Source organism: Lissotriton vulgaris, chromosome 7 (assembly GCF_964263255.1).
Source record: "Lissotriton vulgaris chromosome 7, aLisVul1.2, whole genome shotgun sequence".
NCBI classification, from domain to species: Eukaryota; Metazoa; Chordata; class Amphibia; order Caudata; family Salamandridae; genus Lissotriton; species Lissotriton vulgaris.
In genome coordinates, this window is record NC_141695.1 from 1,758,598,664 (window position 1) to 1,758,620,022 (window position 21,359).

Sequence of the window (21,359 nt, forward strand, 5' to 3'; positions counted from 1 at the left end):
GTGGAGCGTAGCTGGCGGTTCGGGGTGTAGAAGATGAGGCGCTTGTTGAAGTATGCTGGTCTGATGTTGTGTAGTGCTTCGTGGGCATGGGTGACGAGCTTGAAGGTGATCCTATTTTTGACTGGGAGCCAGTACAGGCCCTCCAGGCGGGCTATGATGTGACTGTGGCGGTGGATATCGAGGATGAGGCGTGCAGAGGCATTCTTTATGCGTTGGAGTCTCTTCTGGAGTTTGGCCGTGGTTCCTGCGTAGAGGACATTGCCTGTAGTCCAGCCTGCTGCTGACGAGGGTCTGTGTGAACTTCCTTATGGTTTCTATGGGGATCCTTCTGTAGATCTTGCAGAGCAAGGGTGTTGAAGCAGGAGGAAGAGACGGCGTTGACTTGCGGGGTCATTGAGAGCAATGAGTCCAGGATGACCCCCAGGTTGCGTGCATGGTCGGTGGGTGTGGGTGCGGCTCCCAGGGAGGCAGGCCACCAAGAATCGTACCAGGCTGAGGGGGTGGGTCTGAAGATAAGGACTTCTGTCTTGTCCGAGTTAAATTTCAGGCAGCTGGTCTGCATCCAGCTGGCGACAGCCTTTATTCCTTCTTGGAGGTTGGATTTGGTGGTGGCAGGGTTTTTGGTGAGTGAGAGGATCAGTTGAGTGTTGTTGGCGTAAGAGACGATGTTGAGGTTGTGTGAGCGGATGATGTTGGCGGGCGGTACAATGTAGAAGTTGAATAGGGTAGGGCTGAGGGATGATCCTTGGGGCACGCCGCAGATGATCTTGGTGGCTTTGGAACATAAAGGTGGGAGGTGGACCCTCTGGGTTCTGCCAGTGAGGAAGGAGGTGATCCAGTCCAGGGTTTTTGTAATGTAATCCTGTGTTGTGTAGGCGTATGTGTAGGGTGTGGTGGCAAACAGTGTCAACGGCGGCCGAGAGGTCCAGGAGGATGAGGGCTGCCATTTAGCCGGTCATCAGTAGGGTCCCATTGTTACCTGTGGCAGCTATGATGGCGGTTTCAGTGCAGTGATTGTTGCGGAAACCGGACTGGGATGGGGTCAGGATGTTGTTCTCTTTGAGGAAGTGGGTCAGTTGCTTGTTGAAATCTTTTTGATGACTTTTTCCGGTAACGGAAGAAGGGAGATGGGCGGATGTTTTTGAGGTCCTCTGGGTCCGCTGTGGGTTTCTTGAGTAGGGCGTAGATCTCTGTGTGCTTCCAGCTTTCCGGGAAGGTGGCAGTCTCGAAGGAGCTGTTCATGAGCTTTCGAACTTGGTGAGCGATGATGAAGTTTGCTTTGTTGAAGATGTGGTGAGGGCCGGGGTCTGTTGGTGAGCCTGAGTGGATGGTGTTCATGGTCTTGATGGTATTGCTGTGTTTGACGTGAGTCCAGGAGAGCAGGTGTTTGGTGAGGCTGGGTGGCGTTGGTCCTGCAGTGTTGGCAGCTGTAGGGAGGGTCTGGGTGTTGAAGCTGTCATGAATGTCTGCGATCTTGCGGTGAAAGAAGGTGCCTAGGAAGTTGCATAGATCTTGTGACGGCGGTATGTCCTTGGCGTTGGAGCTGGGTTTGGGGTTGGAGAGCTCCTTCACGATGTTGAAGAGCTCTTTGCTGCTGTGTGCGTTGTTGTTGATGCGTTCCTTGAAGGAGGTCCTTTTGGTGGCATGGATGAGTTGGTGGTGCTTGCGGATGGCATTTTTTTAGGGCTGTGTGGTTTTCCGGTGTCTTTTCGTTGTGCCACTTTTTCTTGAGTCTTCGGCTTGGTTTCCTGAAGGTCAGCGGTGAACCAGCTGGCCTTTTTGTCTGTGCTTCTGTTTGAGGGTTTTTTGATCTGGGTGAGAGTGTTGGCGCAGTCATCAATCCATTGCCTGAGGTTGCTGGCAGCTGTGTCAGCGGGTCTCGAGCAAGGGCAGTGATTAGCTGGTCATCCGTGACCTTGTTCCAGCTGCGGTAGGGCATCCTTAGCGGGTGGTGGTGCGCTGTGGGTTTCTTGAAGGTGAAATGGATGCAGCGGTGGACGGTCCTGTGGAGTTTGGTGATGTGGTTGAAGGTGACGTGGTTGCTGGCTGCGAGGATGAAGTTGAGCGTGGGACTAGCGGAGTGGGTAGAGGTCATGATGAGCTGTTTGAGTCCAAGGTTGCCGAGGATATCAAGCAGAGCGGGGGAGGTGCTGTCGTCAGTGTTCTCGAGGTGGAAATTCAAGTCTGCCAGGAGGATGTAGTCTGCGGAAGCAAGAGCACATGTGCTGATGGTGTCGGAGATGGTGTCGATGAACTGTGGCCGAGGACCAGGGGGTCTGTCTGTAGACGAGTGTTCCTCTGAATGTGGTGTTGGGGATGGTGTGGATCTGGAAGTGCAGTTGTTCGGCGGTGTTGGAGGTGTCTGTTGGGCAGGTCGAGACTCTGAGGGTATTTCTGTAGACAATGGCGATTCCTCGTCCTGGTTTGTTGGTGCGGTCCCTTCTGGTGAACTTGTATCTATCTGGGATGGCTATGGCAATGTTGGGAGTCGAGGCGTGGTTCATCCAGGTCTCTGTTAGGAAGATGACATGCGGGGAGGCTGAGTAGAGTACGTCCCAGAGTCCGACAGCGTGCTTGTGGACAGAGCAGGTGTTGAGTAGTATGCATCTGAGGTGGTTGCGTTCTGCTCTGACGGGTGGGGTGGGGCTTGCAGGTGTTTGGCCACTGGTGAAGCTGCAGTCACGACAGGTGAAGGGTCTATGGGTGAGTGTCAGACTGGCCTGGAAGCAGTTTGGTGATTGGCTGGTGTTGTGTCCATGGAGGAAGTCGACATCAAAGTGTTGTCGGGTGTCGTGGCTCTCGCGAGGGCCAGGGGTTTTGGCACTGGGCACGGTCCAGGCGCGGATGGGTGCAGACAGGCTTGCCTTAGGCGCATGCCCGTCTGCATTATATAGGGGAATGGAGGAAGGATCAGCTGGGAGGTGGGAGAATGGGTGAGGGTAGGGGGGCGGGGATGGGGATGGGGATGGGGCAGCAGTGGCTGGAATGGGGGAGGCGTGAGGGAAAGGCGCAGATGGGGAGGGTAACAGTGAAGTGGACATGGGGTAAATCAAAAATGAACAGAAGCTGAAAATTAGCGGGCACAAGAAAAGAACAGATGCTGGAACTTAGCGGGCACAAAGAACAAAATAGTAAATAACAAAAACCACAAGACCACAAAAAAACCTTGGAGATTTTTCTGCGGACTTTCGGAAAGTTCAGTGCGGGGTCCCCCAAGGCTCCTCCCTTTCACCTCTTTTGTTTAATCTTTACATTGCCCCTCTTATTTTCTCACTGCAGCAAATGGAGGTCACCGTATTTAATTATGCGGATGACCTCCAACTTGTCTTTAATCTGTCTTCTTCCCCTGCCTCTGTTCTTAATTTTCAATCTATTATGATTCACATCCGGGACTGGATGAACCACAACCATCTGAAACTCAACCCAGACAAGACTGAGCTGGTGTTGACGGGTGGTTCATCCAGCCCCTGGTCCTCCTTGTTTTGGCCCCCTTCCCTAGGCTCTCCACCTGTCCCCTCTACCTCAGTAAAAACATTAAGCATTAATCTCAATTCTCAACTCACCCTTCACTCCCAGGTTTAGTTCTGTGGTCTCTTCTTCCTTTCTTTCACTGCGCACTATAAGCAAGGTGTCCCGTTTTTTTTTCTTTTGATGCTCTGAAATTGATCACCCTGGCAATGGTCATCTCCCGCCTGGATTACGGCAACGCCTTATATGCAAGTATACCTGCATATAGCTTAAGGCGCTTGCAGCAGATCCAAAACCAGGCGGCGCGCCTGGTGTTTAAATTACCAAAGTCTCATTACGTCACTCCCCTCCTCAAGTCCCTACATTGGCTCCCTGTCCGCGCACGTGTCCAGTTTAAGCTTGCCTCCATCACCTTCCAAGCACGACTGGGCACGGCACCGGCTTTTATCTCATCTGAGATCATCCCCTACGTTCCCACTAGGAAACTGCGTTCATTCACTCAATCCCTTCTCACAGTCCCGCGGTTCCGGAGGAAGAAATGGGGAGGATCGAAATTTGTCACCCTTGCTCCACTCTTCTGGAACTCCCTGCCTTTTGAGGTTAGAGCCTTAACTTTTTATCCGCAATTCCGGAAACAGCTCAAAGCTCATTTGTTTACTAAATCCTTTAATTAGTTCATTAGCAGTTCCCTTTCTTTTTTAACTCAGCTTCGGCCTCCCCAGCCCAGATATCTGTTAGTTGCAGCGCCATGAAACCGCTGGTGAACGTGCGCTTTATAAATAATTTTAAATTCAAAATTCAATTCAATGAACACCCAGGGCCGGGGGCTCCGCAGGCAGCGATGGAGAGCAGGAGCTGCGGGGAGAGTGCAGGCCTGTGACCAGAGTCAAGGTCTTACACTGCAGAATTGGAGTTCAACAGTGAGGAATTGTTTACCTACAAGGTTGATCAGTTGAGGAAATTCTGCAGAGCTATGGGATGTCCCATGAAGGTTAGTGCCAAGAAGGAAGAGCTGCAAGTTGCCTTGAGGGCCTGGTTGGAAGCCAAAGAGGCTCACGAGACGGGTGATGTTAAGTGGATGAGGATGAACCAGGGAATGGATTTGGTCCACAGGATTTTCCAGTGTAGGGACCAGTCACAGAGGCTAGTAGTAGCAATTCAGGGAGGAGGTTTTCACAAGAGGAGTTGGTGTAAAACCAAAGGGTCAGACTGCATGAGTTGGAGGTGGTAAAATCTAAAACTCAAGAAGAGGAGAGCAGGAACGCTCTCACGTTGGAAGAGAAACGGATTTTCTTCGCTCATGAGTTAAGCATGGGGGAACTGGACATTAATGGTAGACAAACAGTGTCCAATGTGATTGGTGGCAGCCCACAGCCAGAGCCAAGTGTGGATGAGTACAAGTGTGCACTGGAAGATTGGGTAGTGGTTAGCATGGTAAATGATTTGGAGGGGTTATCCAGTTTGGCCCCAGGGGAGCCTAGGCTCAGAAATTATTTTTCAGAATTGGGCCACCCCGGGTTAAGGTGTGGGCTCTTTGATTCCCAGAAGCCTGCACAAGAACCGGACCCCTGGTCAGGGTTCCAGGGGCCTGAAGAGGCCTCAGAGAGGGAAGAAGGGCCATGTGGCGCAAGGAGTAGAGAGGAAGAGTTGCTGGTTAGCCCCTTGTCTCAAAAGAGTGGGAGGAAGAGTGAGCAGCACCCCCAGTGATCAACATCACCACACAGGAAACTGGGGGGGCCGTAGTAGAGCCCCCTAGTGGAGGCCTAGTGCCTACTTGCCCGAAGTGTGAGGAAAGACACCTAGCATCAGGAGGGCATGGGGAGTCTGTAGTCAGAGCTCCTGCAGTCCTTATGTTTGTGGGTGCCATTCCTAAATGGCAGGCCAAGAAGACTAAATGGAAGATTAAGAGAGGGTTGTGTTCCCCAGTGGGGACACCAATGGGACATTGTCCAGCCAGTAGGGCTGGGTCCCTAGGAGAGACTAAGGTAGACCCACTCTTAACCTAAAGGGCAGGATAACGGGAGGTAGTATCCTGACCGATGAGTCTCCCCAGGGTACCACTCCAGGGTGGGGTTGGCGTTGGACCTGCACCCCTGCAGAGGTCCCCTTGGCCAGGAGGGATCCATGGAACATCATTGTTGGCTCAGGGAGTAGTAATCAAGAAGACCCCCTGGGGTCAGGAAGGCGTGGAACAGGAGGGTGACCCTGTGGTAGAGGGCCTGTGCCCTGGTTCTATCGCCCAAAGTCAGGAAGTCCATCGAGGTAATGATTGGTCTACCCTGGCTTTTGGCTGGGAGGGGGTTGTGTAGGACTTGGCCTTTTTGGCTAAAGTTCCCTAAACTTTTTGCTTTACCCCTGGGTCGTTTTCAGGAAATTGACTTGCAAATTAAGATGCTTTGGGTAATTTGCCAATGCTGATCAGTGTCAAAGTGCAAATGTTTCCTGTGTAAAGTGTAATGGTAATTGGTTGGGCATGATTGGTATGTTTGCCTTACTAGTAAAGTCCCTAGTGATGTGCACTGTGTGTGCCAGGGCTAGTAATGCAAAGTGGGCAGAGAAAGTTCCTCAAGGCTGCCATGTAGGGCCTGCGAGCAGTTTGGTAGGCTAGCATGTTGTCCTGACAAGTGCAACTACTTGTCAGGTCTTACTTTCCCTTTTGCGCACACAGTGGGCACCACTGTGGTAGGTCCCGGGTAACCCTGAGCAGGGTGCAGTATAAGTAAAAGGGAGGACATATACTGAGGGGTGTGCTATGTCCTGACAATGAAAAACACTCCATTTCACTTTTCACTGGTGAAAGGCCATCCTGCCCATAGGATAGAACGGGGGAGGCTGGGTATTGTGTTTGTTAGCCTAGTTTCCCATGCTTTTAAAATGGAGAGGTGAAGTTTAGTATGTATGAACTTACAGTGTCATAACGCATCTTTCAATGAAGGTGGTTTTGTCACTGTGTGTTAAGAAACCACTCTTTTAGAAAGTGGCCGAGTTTTGTGCTTTAGGCATCTTTGTGTGTCTCTGCTGAATGTGGATTGACTTTCTGGGTCTTAGAGGTGAGAGGAGCTGGGGGAGGGTTTGAGGTGGCTCCAGCCTGACCGGCATCTGGAGAGTAGGGGGATGAGAAGCCCGGGAGGTGAAGAGGCCTGGGTTGCTGTTATAAAACAATTGACCCGTCTCCTGCTAAGGGATTAAGGATCCAGACACCCAGTATCAAAGGGAGAAAGGTCACCCTGGGAAGGAGACACCCAGAACTGATTTAGGCAGAGGTCAGGGACCACTGAACACAACGAACTTCAAAGACATTTAGGGGTATAACTATGAGAGCCGAGACCCCTGATTGTTGGAATAGAAATGGATTGAGACTGAAAAGGCTTGGACCCATTTCGTGGTCAAGAGGAACCTCTGCTAAGGAAGGCACAACTGATGAGACTGCTGGGAAGGACCAACCCTTGCTTCATGATCTCTGGCTTGTCTGCAGTTTGCTGTTTAACCAAGGAAGAGGCTGTTGTGCCTGTGCTTTGTGCTCTGTGTCCCCTGCTTGAATAAGACTGTGTTTTGTGCTGTGTCTTGTTTCCCCGAGGGCCAGAGGTGAGCTGGCTCCCTATTTGGAAACACAGGAATATAAAAGTTTTCATAGACCTTTCAAGTGACGCGGTGGGCGCGTGTTGTGGCAGCTTGAGACCCTCGGAAGGTGTGCCCTGTGATCTTGGACACACGAAGAAGTGAGACTCAGACGCCCTGGGTGCTTGTCGTGGTGCACAGGAGGCATTGGTGAAGAGCACCTAGTCAACGCGTGCATCAACGGTGAAGTGAGTCTTTGACGCACAGGGTGGGTGTTGTGGTGCACTGCAGGTGTTGGTGAGGAGCGCCTGTTCAGGGTGGGCATCGGAGGTTAAGTGAGACTTGGACACGTAGGGTGCATGTCGGGGTGCACTGCAGGCGCCTGTTCAGCATGTGCATCAGAGGTGAAGAGAATCTCGGATGAGCATGGTGCTTGTCGTGGTGCACAGGAGGAATTGATGAGGAGCGCCTGACCAACGTGTGCATCGGAAGTGGAGTGAGTCTCGGACACGCAGGGTGTGTGTCGGGGTGCACGAGAGGTGCTGGTGAAGAGCACCCGATTATCGAGTGCACCAAAGGAGAAATGAGGCTCAGACACAGTGAGTGCATCGTGGTGTGGCCGAACGCATTGGTGAAGAGTGCCTGGATATTGCGTCACCGGAGTTGGAGTCTCAGTAAAGCAATGTGCGTGCTTTGGTGCAACCTGGGACTGTGGAGGTGATCGGCTGATTATCGTGTGCACCGGAAGAAAGTGAGTCTCTGCTGCTCGGTGTGCGTGTCTTGGTGCCGACTGAAACGGCAGGAAGGAGTGCCTGGTGAACATACATTCGGAGTCGACATGAAGTTCCATCAGCGCTGTGTGTGTGGCTTCATGCCAGAGGAGACCCATAGGGTGCTGTGGTGAACGTGCACCTGGAGTAACGTAATTTCAGAGGGGTGGCGTACGTGTGCCCTGCGGCCGCCTGAGACCTTCCTAACAGTCGCTGTCCAGACCGGCAGCCCCAGAAGAGGTGAGCTGCCAGGCCGAGCCGCTAAGGCCCATTGAGAAAGTTCTGCACGGAAGGCCCAGTTTGCTGAAGAAGGAGAAGCAAGTGGGTTCACGCCACCAGGTAACGTGGATCACTACCTGGGCAGGGTGCGGGCTTAGCGGGACACTCTCTTGGCCACTCATTCGCGATGTGAGGCTTTGCTTTGGCTCAGATTAGGGCCCGTACTGACCAAAGGAGTGACCGTACTGGGGCAGAGTGAGGAGCTGTACTCTATATCATCATTGATACTTGTGGGGGGCAACTAAATCTGCATCTGGTATAATGTATGCAGGGTGGGCGTACCCCCATAAAAAAGGCTTGTAGAAGTGGCGCAAGAAATCTATGACATTTCACTGCGCCACTTCTACGAGTTCATGGTGTCAAATCCTAACGCCTGCTTCACAGCAGGCGTAAGGATTACCATAGGTCCTTTTGCATGAGACTCGCCCATGTGGAATGGCACATTGCTGGAGTTGCGTCTGATTTGCGACACAGTCCAGCAATGCTTCATTAATGCTCCACCAGATACATTAGGATTCCTGACGTATCTGGTAAATCCTTTTGACATGGAGTGCCGTACTGTAAATACTGCACCTCCAAGGTGTTGCAAGGAGGGCGCAATGAAAAGTGTTGCATCTCTGTTTTCAACCAACAATGCAACACTTTTCATAAATGAGGCCCTAAGTGCCTAAAGTCTCGACCACCAGCTACTGCAGAAGCAACAACATGTCATTTAATCTGTATATTTTATTTAGTTTTTATAGTCATTTTTATCTTGATCGTTCTTTGATCACATGTCTAAAAAACTTTTTCAAAATTATTTTTCTCACAGTTACATACATTCACAAACCAAAACACATATTATCATACATAAATATAGACTGTTTTATATTGTACGTCTTATTGTTAATCTACATCAATAGATTTTTTGTACACTCCCCCACTTTGGCATGCATCAGCTCCAGTTGTGAAATTAGTGGCACCACAACTCAATTAACAGGTTAGCTATAGCCGCGGCTGTGAGTTGCCGTGAGTTGCAGGACGGCCGTGGATGCCACTTACTAAGCGTCCCACAAGGGGAACAAGAGCAAAAAGCAAGTAGCAGAGGGTCTTGTGGGTACTGTCCGATTTTGCGGAAGCGGCCGACATTAGTTCGGTGCAGCTTGCGAATCTGTGCACCTTTAAACAATAAAAGGAAACGTAACCCACTCCGCCATTTTGTTGGGTAACACTGCTTAACACTGCTTATAGTTTCATCAGCAGGCATGAGACCATCCCAGTTATAACCTCATTTCAGCTCAATCACAAGCGCAAGTCTGGTTTTGGTTAAGGCCTAGTTTTGCTAGCTGAAGGGTGGTCTTCAAACCTCTGTAAGGCACAGTGCAGCAGGAAAAACAGTAGTTGGTGATAGGTCATTGGACAGAGTTGAGAGTGGGAGTCTCCGGATCCGGTTTGGAGACAGCGGACGAACGAATGGAGAAAAGAGCGGAGAGGAGTGGAGAGCGAAGAGCGAAGGGCCCGGCATGGCCAGAAAGTTGAAGTGCATCTTTCTGATTAAGTGAGTGGAGGTAAAAGCCAGCCAGGCCAGCCAGGCAGGCACGTAAGCCTGTAAGACCGAGCAAGATGTCCTTTAGGAAATTATGCTCGGCGTGTGCTCTCCTCATCATCTAGTAAATCTCATAAATTATGAAGATCGTTCAGCAGCTATAGACAATTACAGCAACTTTGCTACAAATCCCATCATGTCATTTCTGTTTATTCAAAAAAATACCCCTGATTACTCCTGAGGTGGCAGCAGTGGTCCAAGAAGGTTTGACCTTCAACTTCCACCCAGCAACGCCTTCTTCACTGCCCCTCGTGGAATCACAGGGAAATCAGTGTAGGTCTGCTGGGTACCAGGTGCAGTTTTGCAAAGAGACCCGGACCAGGGCCCAGATGACTGAAAGGGTTGAGGATGGTTCAAGGGAGCTACCATCTGAAACTACCCCCTGTGCAAACTTGATTTCAGACTCTTTCGTTATCCAGCAGAGACAGCTACATAGTTCCTTGAAAAGGACAAAGCAGCCAAAGCCGTCAAGGCTAGACTGCATGACTGATGTTACACCTACAGTGTTACCGGTTCGGAGGGACATCCACAAGGGACCAAGCGAGGGTGGTGGTTTGGATGGTCCTCTGGGTGATGTTTCTCCCATGATTGAGAGGGAAAGGACATGAGAAGAGTTAACGCCAGGGGAAAAGTTTACACTCCCTGACATCGATGTAGAAGGTAGAAGCCCAAATAAGGGACTGGGGTGAATCTCAAGACGAAACCCATAAGGATGATCATTTAACGAGTAGATCCAGGGAAAAAAATATTCCAATTGTAAGCTCTTCTCCTAGGCGTCTCTCTATGCCTTTTTATTCTGTAGTGTAAGTCATTGGATTGATACTACCATGGAGTCTGCCCATGATGTATTCCTGCCTTGTTCACAACTGAAACTGGGAAATGAGAGGGATGGTGTGCCCTCAGAATATCTCGTCTGCATTGAAAAAATCTTAAATTCCTTTTTATCGTTATTAGAGAAACCTGTATTGAGTTCTGACCAGTGCTTTAAATGGTCCGGTACTCACCGGTACTGAGTACCAGCACTTCATTATTTTTCCCCCAAGAGTACCGACACTTCTCCGTTGCCAAGGAGAGTACCGGAACGCACTGTATCAGAACGGCGTTTTAGGTCGCAAATAGTCATGTGAGCATGCATACACTGTGGCGCTTGCTCACATGATGGTAATTTAATTTCAGGGGGGGTCAGTGACACTCTATGGTGAGCAACATGTGACGTCGCCCTCCAGGTAGCTGAACGGAGGGAAGAAAGGGAAGCGCTTTAAAAAGCACAATGTGCTCTGGCTTTCCCTTTCTTCTTTGCAAGCACAGCAGGAAGAAAAATGGCCATAAAATTCCACCTGCGAGCAAGAAGCAGAATTCTTATCAGCGCCAGGGCCAGTCTGATTGAGGATCCAGCAACAAGGAACTTTCTACCTCTCCGTAGGGGAGTGCCTTGTGCGCACCCCCAATCTGCCTAAAAAAATGAACACGCCCGTGTGCACTGCAGGGGTGGATGCAGCGCTTCACCACGGTGCCATAACTTCCGGGCTTCTACTCGATATGCTGCAGCTGGGGCAAGGCCAGGAGGAGAGCAGGTGGTTGGCCTCCTCGCTTTCTTTGCAGGATGAAGTGTTTTTATTCAAAAGTTCTACTCACAAATTGTGTTAACTCTCACTGCGGCCACTTCCATGCAGTCCAGAAAGAAGCTGTTTATCGGGTCTGTGGAAATGGAAATGCTGAACTGTGTGCAAGATCCTTGGGTTATGTTTCAAATGCGGCATATGACAAGTACATTTCTCTTTAATAATGAGATAGTGATCCTTTTATGCATTTGCACTTCCTTTCTGATTTGCATGAGGGTTGAAGCAATGTTTTATATGTTGTTCCAGATCGTGGATGTGGAGATTAAGAATATTTTCCTTCAGTTTTTTCCTTCTTGCTGTTCTCCAGGGCTGGTCTGCCAGGGCCCTGACTCCTTATGTTATCGGGGGACTTTATAGAGTGAATTTTCACCATAAGGGCTCTTGCCACCAAGGAAGTGGGACTGTCTACCTGAGGTGTGTTTTTTCTTGTCCTGGCAGGTAAATGACTTGCCAACCCCCACCCCCCCAAACGGGGAATGTTACTGACATCCTACAATAATCACAAACAGGGAAATTCATTTTTTTCTGCATGTCAAATACTTTATGCGTTGGAGGAGGGACACATACAGCCAGCCCTACGCATCCTTTTAAATCAAATTGAGGCAATTCAAGTAACTTTCCGGGGACAATACCTGCAGTTTTCAACTAATTAAAGTAAAACCATCTATTTTAGGCGTGGTTTCTCCTTCATTGCCTGCACTCCAACTTGGGAGTTCTGCACCCACAGGGTGCCACTACTGTGTTTTGACAAATGCATAATATAAAAACCGGATTTCCATCCATGTAAAATTAGTGATTGGCAAAGTGGTATTGTCCCAAGAATGTCGCTGTCATTTCAGATGTGGCCAGAGGGCAGATCGCTCAGGCCAGGCAGGGAGCTTAAGAACCACCCACACCACTGCAGGCCAGGACACATTTCCCACCACTAGAAGGAGGGAGCGGGCAGAGAACCCAAAAGAAGGAAGGATCATGGTCAGCCAGGGAATCACAGGAATGTCTTTCCTGCTACAATGCTTTGGAGGCATCCAGGAGTGTGAGGTTTTGAGCAGTACAGAGATGTGATTGAGAAGTGCCACATTTCTGCCCCTCCCCAAATGTGGTGGTGGCCTAGTGGTTGTAGAAGGAACACTTGTTGCAATTTCCACTACAGCAGCTCAGAAATCTGTAGGGTTCCACTGCAACATGGTAGCACCAAACTGATCGTCAGCACAACACAACACACATGACACAACAGCTGGCTGTATCTGGTATTCATGAGAATAAAAGTGAGCCAAACAGTGGGAGCACCAGGGAACCCAAAGCACCCAAGGGAGGAAGCCAAGCCTTGGACTTGAGGAGAAGGAGCAGGCCTGAGGGAAGCTTTGATCATCAAACACATGTGGGGTGCCTCCCAGATCAGGAACAGTTGCTACATCCCTTTACTAGCCCCTCAGAATTTTGGACTAGGTTTTGCAGGGTGGCACACTATCTGAAAGTGAATGAAAGTGTGAAATATTATTGCTCTGTTGTGAGACCCCAGTAACTTGCTTTTCCCAGGATCATGACAGCCGACTGCTTCCTTCCACCCGATGTGAGTCAGAATTGCATTTTAGGATGTTGTCTTTTTTTCTTGTAATCGATTGCTTGTTGTAGTGGAGTTGTGCTGGGGCTGCTCTCTTCTCATATGTCAGGCATACTCTGTATGCTAGCCTTTAATCCATAATTCTGCCTTCCTGTTCCTATTGGATGTTTGAGTTTGTGGCATCACTACTGCAATCCTGATTTGCAACTGGCCCTTTTTGGTTCAGGGACACAGCTCACAAGCCCAATGCTGCACTGTCTAATTCCTACCAACTCTTTTCTTTCTTCTTTGCCCCATTGCTCCCGTCACCCCAGCTTTGAAGCTTAAGGACATTGACAAATGTTTTGCATGTAAAATCCATATCCCGACTGAAGGTATATAGGGGGATTTACCAGAGGGCAGATATGCAGTGCAGTCAGGGTTCAGAGGAGAGATTTCAGAGGGTAAAAGAGAACACATGGACAGTGGCACTGGATGGTGCAGGTGGAACAGATCCAAGACCACCGGAGGGTACAGCGTCAGGGACTGCTGCAGGTTCAGGTACAAAGAAAGGAATGAGAAAGGGGCACTCATGGGCATTTGGGTAGGTTACCTAGGGGGCATAGAGGTAGGGCACAAGCTTACAGAAGAGTATCAGGGTACATAGATCTGTGATGAAATCAGAGGCACTCTCTACTCTATCCATTCTCTTGCACTGTTTATCAGGTCCATCTCTTAATACTCTCTTCCCTTTCCCTTAGTATTTATTCAACACATTCTGGCAGGCGCGTTCTGCCCTTCATCAAAAGGTATACTCGATTTTCAAGTTTTCTGTCACACTTCTCAGATATTTTGCACCCATGCAGGCAACTACAATCTCTGCCCTGCATCATCCACTCCCACCATTTGTAACCTTCAACTCTTTTAACAATCCTTTTATTCCCCTTAGGTACTCTTCTCCAAATAGAATGACTCCTCCTATTTACACTTCTCAACCACCTGAGTCTGAAACTTCCCTGTGCCAATCATCCTACCCAAGTACCTACGTTAAGGTGTGAGCATGGGAAACTACCAATTGAGAACACCCCAAAATGTACCTCAAAAACTTGGCTACAGATTTGATGATTGTTAAATCTCAATTTCATGAGGCAATGTGTCCCTAAGTTAAAGGCACCTCCACACGCATAAAAAATAAAATAGATCCAATAATGGCCCAATCAATAATTAAGGCATAGATGCATCAAGGTAAAATCCGCTCGCAAAGGGGCAGATTCTCAGAGTCTGCCCCTTTGCGACCAGTATTTTTGCATTTGGGATACATCATCCCAAATGCAAAAATCGCAAATTTAGAAATCGCAAAATTGCGATTACTTGCATTTAAGGAATCTCAAATTGAGATTCTTAAATGCAATGCATTAAAGTTTAAAAAATAGCGATTTCGCTAATAGGGCTCGCAAATTACCATGAAGTTGAACTTCATGGTGATTTGCAAAAACTTTGAAAAATGCACTCAAGTGCATTTTTCAAAGTTTCATGTTGCGCGCACACATGCCCCTAAGGACATGTGTGTGCGCAACATATGTGTACAGTTCAATTTCAGGGGTGCAACAGGGTGTCCTTTGGACACCCCTGCACCCTTGAAATCGCATTCTCAATTTGCGATTAGCTAATTGTGATTTGCAAATTGAGAATGTCTTCCCATTCATTCCTATGGGCCTCTAGGTCCATAGGAATGATTGGGGAGGTATTCCTTAATTGCGACTCGCAATTTGCGACTCGCAATTAAGGAATTTTAAGAAATCAATATTTTTTTGTGTGATTTCTTCATGCATAGCATTTTGCTATTCCTTAATAGCGAATCGTTATTGTTCGCTATTAAGGAATAGCAAAATGGGTTCTTGATGCATCTGGGGGTAGGTTCCATATCAACAGATCTAGTACAGAAATTCAAATAGTATGATGGGGTCAACCATAAAGGCTGTCAGTAAATACAGCATTACAGGTTGGTGAAAAGGCAGAATTATTTCAAGTCCCAAATTAGCAGCAAAATAACACAGCGTTGCAGTTTAAAAATCACTCAATCATGAAGTGATACTGCCACAAACTGTGCAACTTTACACTGTATTTGTCTTTTCTTGATGCATAATTATCTTTTTCGAGGCATAATTATCTCTTGCCTGACGCAAACCCTGCAGCATTATTTGGTCCTCCTCTGTCTCATAACTCTAGAGTTAAAGAACATCACATGTGTAAGCAATCTGGTTCTTGTTAATGCAATGCCATGTTATAGGAACAGGATCATGTGTCTTTCAGTAAAACAAGTCTCTGCACCTTTTAATGTTTTGTTTAATATACAGGTGCCTCTTTATATTTACCTTTCAACAGTTTGTCAACTAGTACTACTTAATACATGCAAGGGCGCCAACAATACATTACAGATTGAAGCAATTTGTCATCATTTTCACCCCAATTTTTTTGGGTGCCCTTCAAATGTGTTTAATTAGCCCCGCACTTAGTACCGCCTCTAGCCCTACCTTCTTGCCACACCCCCTAGCTCAATCTGATGAGTACCTGCACTTTTTTTCTCCATTTCAAGCAGTGGTTCTGACCATATATTGGAGATGATCTCTGTAATGCTATTTGAAGTGCAAAATGTAACTAAGATTGATACCATCAAGCCTATGGCTACGATACATCCCCAGATGGAAGAACTGGCAAATGCTGTGCCAGTATTAGTCACTCCCTTCGGAGAATCGAGAGAAGTTTGTGTGCAAGCAGGAATACCTCTTTATTTCGTGACCCCCACCGTACCTATGTGCAATATTGAAAAGGAAGAGCTTTGTTTAAGCATATTGTTTGGGGAGGCCAAATTGAGTCCCCCTCCAGAAAAGTCCATTTTGAAAACAGTCCCTCTGTGTAATAAAGGTAAGAAAGGGGGAGAAGTTGTGAAAACAAGGGGTCATGCTAAGCAAGTCAAGCAGGTGGGGAGGTAGGGGGGGTGGGGAGGTCCTAACTCCATTTATCACTCCTGCTCATTCCCCTGTATCGACAGGGAAGGGAGGATTGAAAGTCGGGAAGCGGAGTAGACCCATAATAAATCATAAGGGGGAAAATATGAAAAAGAAATACAAAAAAAATAGACAATTTTCTAAACAAAAAGTGCCACAATTGCATTTTTCACTTTCCCTCGAAAGACAGGGTGATATTCATATGAAAATGGAGGAGGAACGTCCTAAATCCCCATTAGTAGATGGTATTCCTATGGAACCCCCCATAGCGTATATGGTATCAGCTAGGAGATTGGGAGACTCTGAATCAGTAGTGGCCCTACCAACCCGGATGTCACTGTCCCCCTAAGCAATTCATCCCACCTTGACTAACAAGATGCTTGATCCATCGGGAGGGGGAAAGGAAATAAGATGTGGGGTTCCCTCGCTCCAGATAGGGTCTGGGGCCCCTGATTTCAGGGTGGATAGCAACCTGGAGGGGGGTCCCAAATACCAACTATTACCCAGGCTGGGTCGAACAGAATCCCCATAGGACCACATCTCTAACAAATAGAAACCTAGAGGCCCCAATCTCCAACACCGCCTCGTATTCGAATAGTCAGCCTGATGGTGGTGCAAATGTTGTTAGCTTTAGGGATAGGGTTCCTTTATGGATCCCCTGAAGGGACGCTACAAAGAAAACTATTGGAGTACAGGTTGTTTAATCTCCTACGGTGGATTTTACTTGGCTATTTGACAATGAATCTATCCCGGTAAATAGAGGATTCATTCATAGCCTTTTTTCCGAAATTGAGGCACTAAAGCTGATAGCAAGTAAGGATATTTTAAATGTGATGATTAATGTATATGACACTTTTCCCTACTCCAGAGACACCTTTGGCTCCTTGATCATGGCCAATTTGGTTGTGCAGAATTGTGAGCATTTCTTGAAACGTGGGTTTGATGTACCATCTGTTATAGAATATGAGGAACATCATACTATGGGCTCTACAGCTCACTGTTTGAAAGTCTCTAGGGCCACCAATTCAGTGGCGCTAGAAGCGTTGGGCCCTGATACTGAGTATTCAGTGAGTAAACCTACAGACATTGTGGTCTCCGTGGATAAGAAAGGACGCTCAATAAATCTTGTGTCTGGTCCGGCAGCTGCTCCTCAGGCCCTTGACACAAAAGATGAAATAGCCCAGAGGAGTTGGGTTGCAAGAGCCTTGAACGACACCCATCCAGAAGCTGAAAGGAGCGCTCCGTTGAGGTAGCCTGGGGGGCTACTTTTGTCTTGGAATATAACTGGTTTGGGACCCATTGAAATGAAAACATGAAATCTGGAAACAATGAACCCTTTAATTATATGTTTATAAGAAACATGGTCTTGCAAAGAGTTTGATTGTGATGGCTATTTTGTTTATTCCTGCTACGTTAAGCGTTCTGAAAGGGAACATGCCAGTGAGGGGGTTTCCATTTTGCTTAAGAACTCCATTCTTTGGAATCAGACGGTTTGTTGCCACTTCTCAAATCTCTGTATATGCCTGAAGCTGGCATGTTTGGGAGATTCTTCCAGGTCCACTTTCTTCCTTGTGTCAAACCTATATATCCCTCCTGAGAGAAACTTTGTCATCATTTGAGTGCATTTTTGTCTTATATTCAGGATATAGCTGTTAGGGCAGAATGACCCTTCTGATAATTGTGGAAGCCCTAAATGCCAAAGTCCCGAACTCGGGATTCGGGGATTTATGTCAACACTGATAAAGAGGAAATTTGGCATATACCCGTAATAGTATTATGCCAGTGTAAAATTTGTAAAGTGTTCCAGAGTTTCTAGTTGCTTGGTTTGCTTCTTAATGTCGGCCCCAGGTAACTATTTTGATATTGGATTCTGTAGGTATTAAAAAACAGCATTAGCCCCCCATCTGTGGTTAAGAGGCTGCCCCTCCCATATAGGGGTCCCCTTTAGGTTGTTGCTCTTACCTGAGCGAGTACGCCTCAGACATCTGCCGTTCCGTGTCTGCTTTGGGCTGACCCGGAAGCTCTGAGTGAGGTTTCCTGGTCATATTTGCGTCTTTAGGTTCCGAAAAGAGCTAGAGCATGAATCCGAACTTCACGTTGGTTTTGCCCCTCCCTGGAAGTGATTTAGATTTGTACCTTTCCCTGTTATAAACTAGGGTTCTTTTTGCTTGACATCATTAGAAATTTAGATCTTGTTATCCTAAATGGGAAAGTGCCTGTTGACAAAATAGCACAATTTACTTTTCATACTCAGAGCCTTTTAGACTATCTGATTGTCTCATTTCAAATGTTCGGGGCTTGTGAAAATTTCTTTGTTCTCCCGTCGTTATGGAACGACTATATCATAGTGAGTATGACAGTGGCCTTTGATCTTCCTGTATGGGATCCGGGGAATCTTGGCCAGGGTATGACTACTTTTAATAAAGCAAATGGTCTGATATTTTGGAAGCAAATAAAACCTCTGAAGTAGGCTCGTTAGTGAAGAGGGCCTATGTAGAACAGCAGGGTCATGTTTAAGCCAAAATCACACAGCTCTTAGAGGCCCAAATGGAGAAGATACCTAATTTAAGTTCAAAATCTCCTGGACCTCGTTTGTTTTAAAAGGGTTCCTCTTCGCTGACACTTTTAAATCAAGAAATTAACTGACTTTTTCTAAAACAGTATATACAATTTCTCACAGGCCGATAGTGGGAAATTAATTGCCTTAAGCAAGTAAGAAGTCACTGTAAACTTAGTGAAAAGAGAAGGGAGTTTGATGCCAAATGGATTAGGCTGAGGAAAGAGGCAAGAGCCAAGATTCAAGAAAGTATTGGCACTTGATTGCACAATATTGTCATTCAAGGCAGAGGGTTCTGCCTATACCGATCCCAGAAAAGGACTGGGTGAATTACATTTCCCTAGTATAAAAAAATATCAGCCCAGTTGTTCTTGTGATGATTGATGTGGATGAATCTTCTCTTACTGAATTTGGCCCCCTTCAGGGGAGGAAGTGGTAAGTTTCATACAGAACGCCAGAACCTCTGGCGCACAAGGGCTCGATGGAATACCGATTGCGGTAATTAAAAAGAAGTCAGCTGCATGGTAAGATTTTTTAGCGCCATTGTTTAATTCCTGTTGGAAGGGTAGTATTATAGTTCTTATGTATAAAAAGGGTCCAAAAACTTTGGCGGCTAGATGTAGACAGATTGCTTTGCTGGATGCTTCAGGCAAATTATTCGAAAAAAGTATATTATGTCATCTGCAACAATGGGCCCATGACCAGAATATCCTACCACCTGAACAATCTGGTTTCAGAAAGAACCATCGTGCCTTGGACAATATTGCAGACGTTCAGACCATTGTAGAGAAATATGTTTTCTCACGAGGCTTGTTAGTGTATGCAGCTTTTATCGGCTTCTCCACGGCGTTTGATAAAGTGGATCGCCAAACGCTGAGGAGAAAGCTTTTCCATCTTCGTATACCTCATTAACCTTCAGAGTCTTATTATGGAACTGCATTTGGATACCTGGTGTCTAGTTCTGGTGGGAGGTTCGTTGGGGCTATCATGCAAGATCAGAACATATAATGGGCTTAAGCAGGGCTGCTTCCTGGCCCCTCTTATGTTTTCCTTGTATATTGCAAATCTCTCCGGTGTCCTGAACTCATTGAGGGGGAATGCACCCAGAATTGGTACAATGTCCGTTGGTTCCTTATTATGCACGGATGAGGTGGTAATATTCGATCTAACTCCCATTGGTCTGCAACATCGTTTGGATGCCCTAACCAAATATGCAGAAGCCCACTTCTTGAAAATTAACATTGCTAAAAGCAAGATTTTGGTTTTCCGCAAGAAAAGGCTTAGAATAAAGAGACGTTAAAATTGGATGCTTGGTATTGAAAAATGTATATTGGTTGATTCGTATCTATATTTGAGGAAGGTGTTTTCAAAAACAGGGCGAGACCTTGAGCACTTCAAACATTTTGTTAGCAAAGCTGTCTCCCAGGTGAGTGCATTAAATAGAATTGATAAAACTTGGGGCGGACGCCATTTTGGCCACATGTAAAACAATCCTATGCACACGCTATATTCATCAATACTTATGATATGGTATTTACACCATATTATGATTGCATATTAAAAACACATTGATATCAGTTTTTCTTCCTTTAAATGATTATGGTCGTTAGATGTTCTTTATTTAGAAGGATTGCCCAGCCAACACATGTTTCGTCGTGGGTGATATCCCAATCGACTTCTTCAGGGCTTCAAAAGAAAATGTATAAGTAGGATCAGCCGATCCAAAATCCAATTGTAAAAAACTAAACATTATAAGATGAACACTCAGTGACTTTTAGGTTATACAAACCACATAGCAATGGGACTGTTATCTGTGCAAAGGTTTATTGTGAGCATATATGTAGCCCACAAAATACAGCCAAACAGTGGATATAGCTAAATTGTCTGCATTGTAAATGTGTGTGTCTTGTAAAGCGCACTGCTACCCGGAGGCGTCCTGGCGCTATAGACCGCTGGGGAACCCGTCCTGGCTTTCCCTGTGAGATGGTCCCTGCTGGGTATCTCCAAGGTGAAACCAGGCATCCCCGGCGTTTGTGAGGGGCCGTTGTAGAGATGAGGCAAGCTAATGCCCAGAGTTGCCGAATGTAATTCCTGGTTAGAGTAGGCACCGAGGCAAGAATTATCGAGTCCGCTGACCCTGGTTCATAACCCTGCCGCATCGGGAATTGAACCCTGATCCCGGGCCTTCCTCTGCTTCCGGGTATGCCGCCTCTAACCAGTGAGCCACACCACTCCACATTGTGCACCTCATCCCAATAAGTGGTTCAAATCTGTAACATTTTTAATTACTATTCAAGATTGGTCCTTGTAACCGAAGTGACATCTAGATATGGGGAGGTCGAATATCTTAATTAAGTGGGGGTAAAAAAAAGAAGACAAGACCAAAAGTCCCCATCTTCAATTTGTACTGACCAAGGTGTGACATTCATGGTTATAGTGGTGGGCAATATCTAAATAAGAGTGTGAGCCTGTGTTTAGGTCCACCATCCTACCTGTCAAGCAAGTGGTCGATATCTGTCACGTTCTGAAAAACAAGGTGCAAGACGGTACTCACATTAATGTTAGTTCCTGTATGGAAAATAGCCTAATTATTGGTAAACGTGATCGTAAATACAGTATGAGATGGTCTTAGGGTATAGTTCACTCTAAGTGATTTATGGCCGTCGTGTCTTACCTAGCATTATGCCAGCGTGAAATTCGTAAAGTGTTCCAGAGTTTCTAGTTGCTTGGTTTGCTTCTTAATGTCGGCCCCAGGTGGCTATTTTGATATTGGATTCTGTAGGTATTAAAAGGCAGCATTAGCCCCCCATCTGTAGTTAAGAGGCTGCCCCTCTCATATAGGTGTCCCCTTTAGGTTATTGCTCTTACCTGAGCGAGTACACCTCAGACATCTGCTGTTCCGTGCCTGTTTTGGGCTGACCCAGAAGCTCTGAGTGAGGTTCCCTGGTCGTATTTGCATCCTTAGGTTCCGG

The 21,359-nt window shown here is 47.1% G+C and overlaps 1 protein-coding gene across 1 annotated transcript in view; it reads left to right on the plus strand.

Moving 5' to 3' along the window:
- The first annotated feature begins 1,981 nt into the window (after positions 1-1,981).
- The window catches only part of LOC147706600 (cell adhesion molecule CEACAM7-like), a 112,726-nt gene continuing 93,348 nt past the window's right edge, over positions 1,982-21,359 (plus strand). The window contains exon 1 of the mRNA XM_086929636.1: positions 1,982-2,147. Coding sequence (XP_086785762.1) covers positions 1,982-2,147 — 166 coding nt within the window. The remainder of the gene's footprint in view (positions 2,148-21,359) is intronic.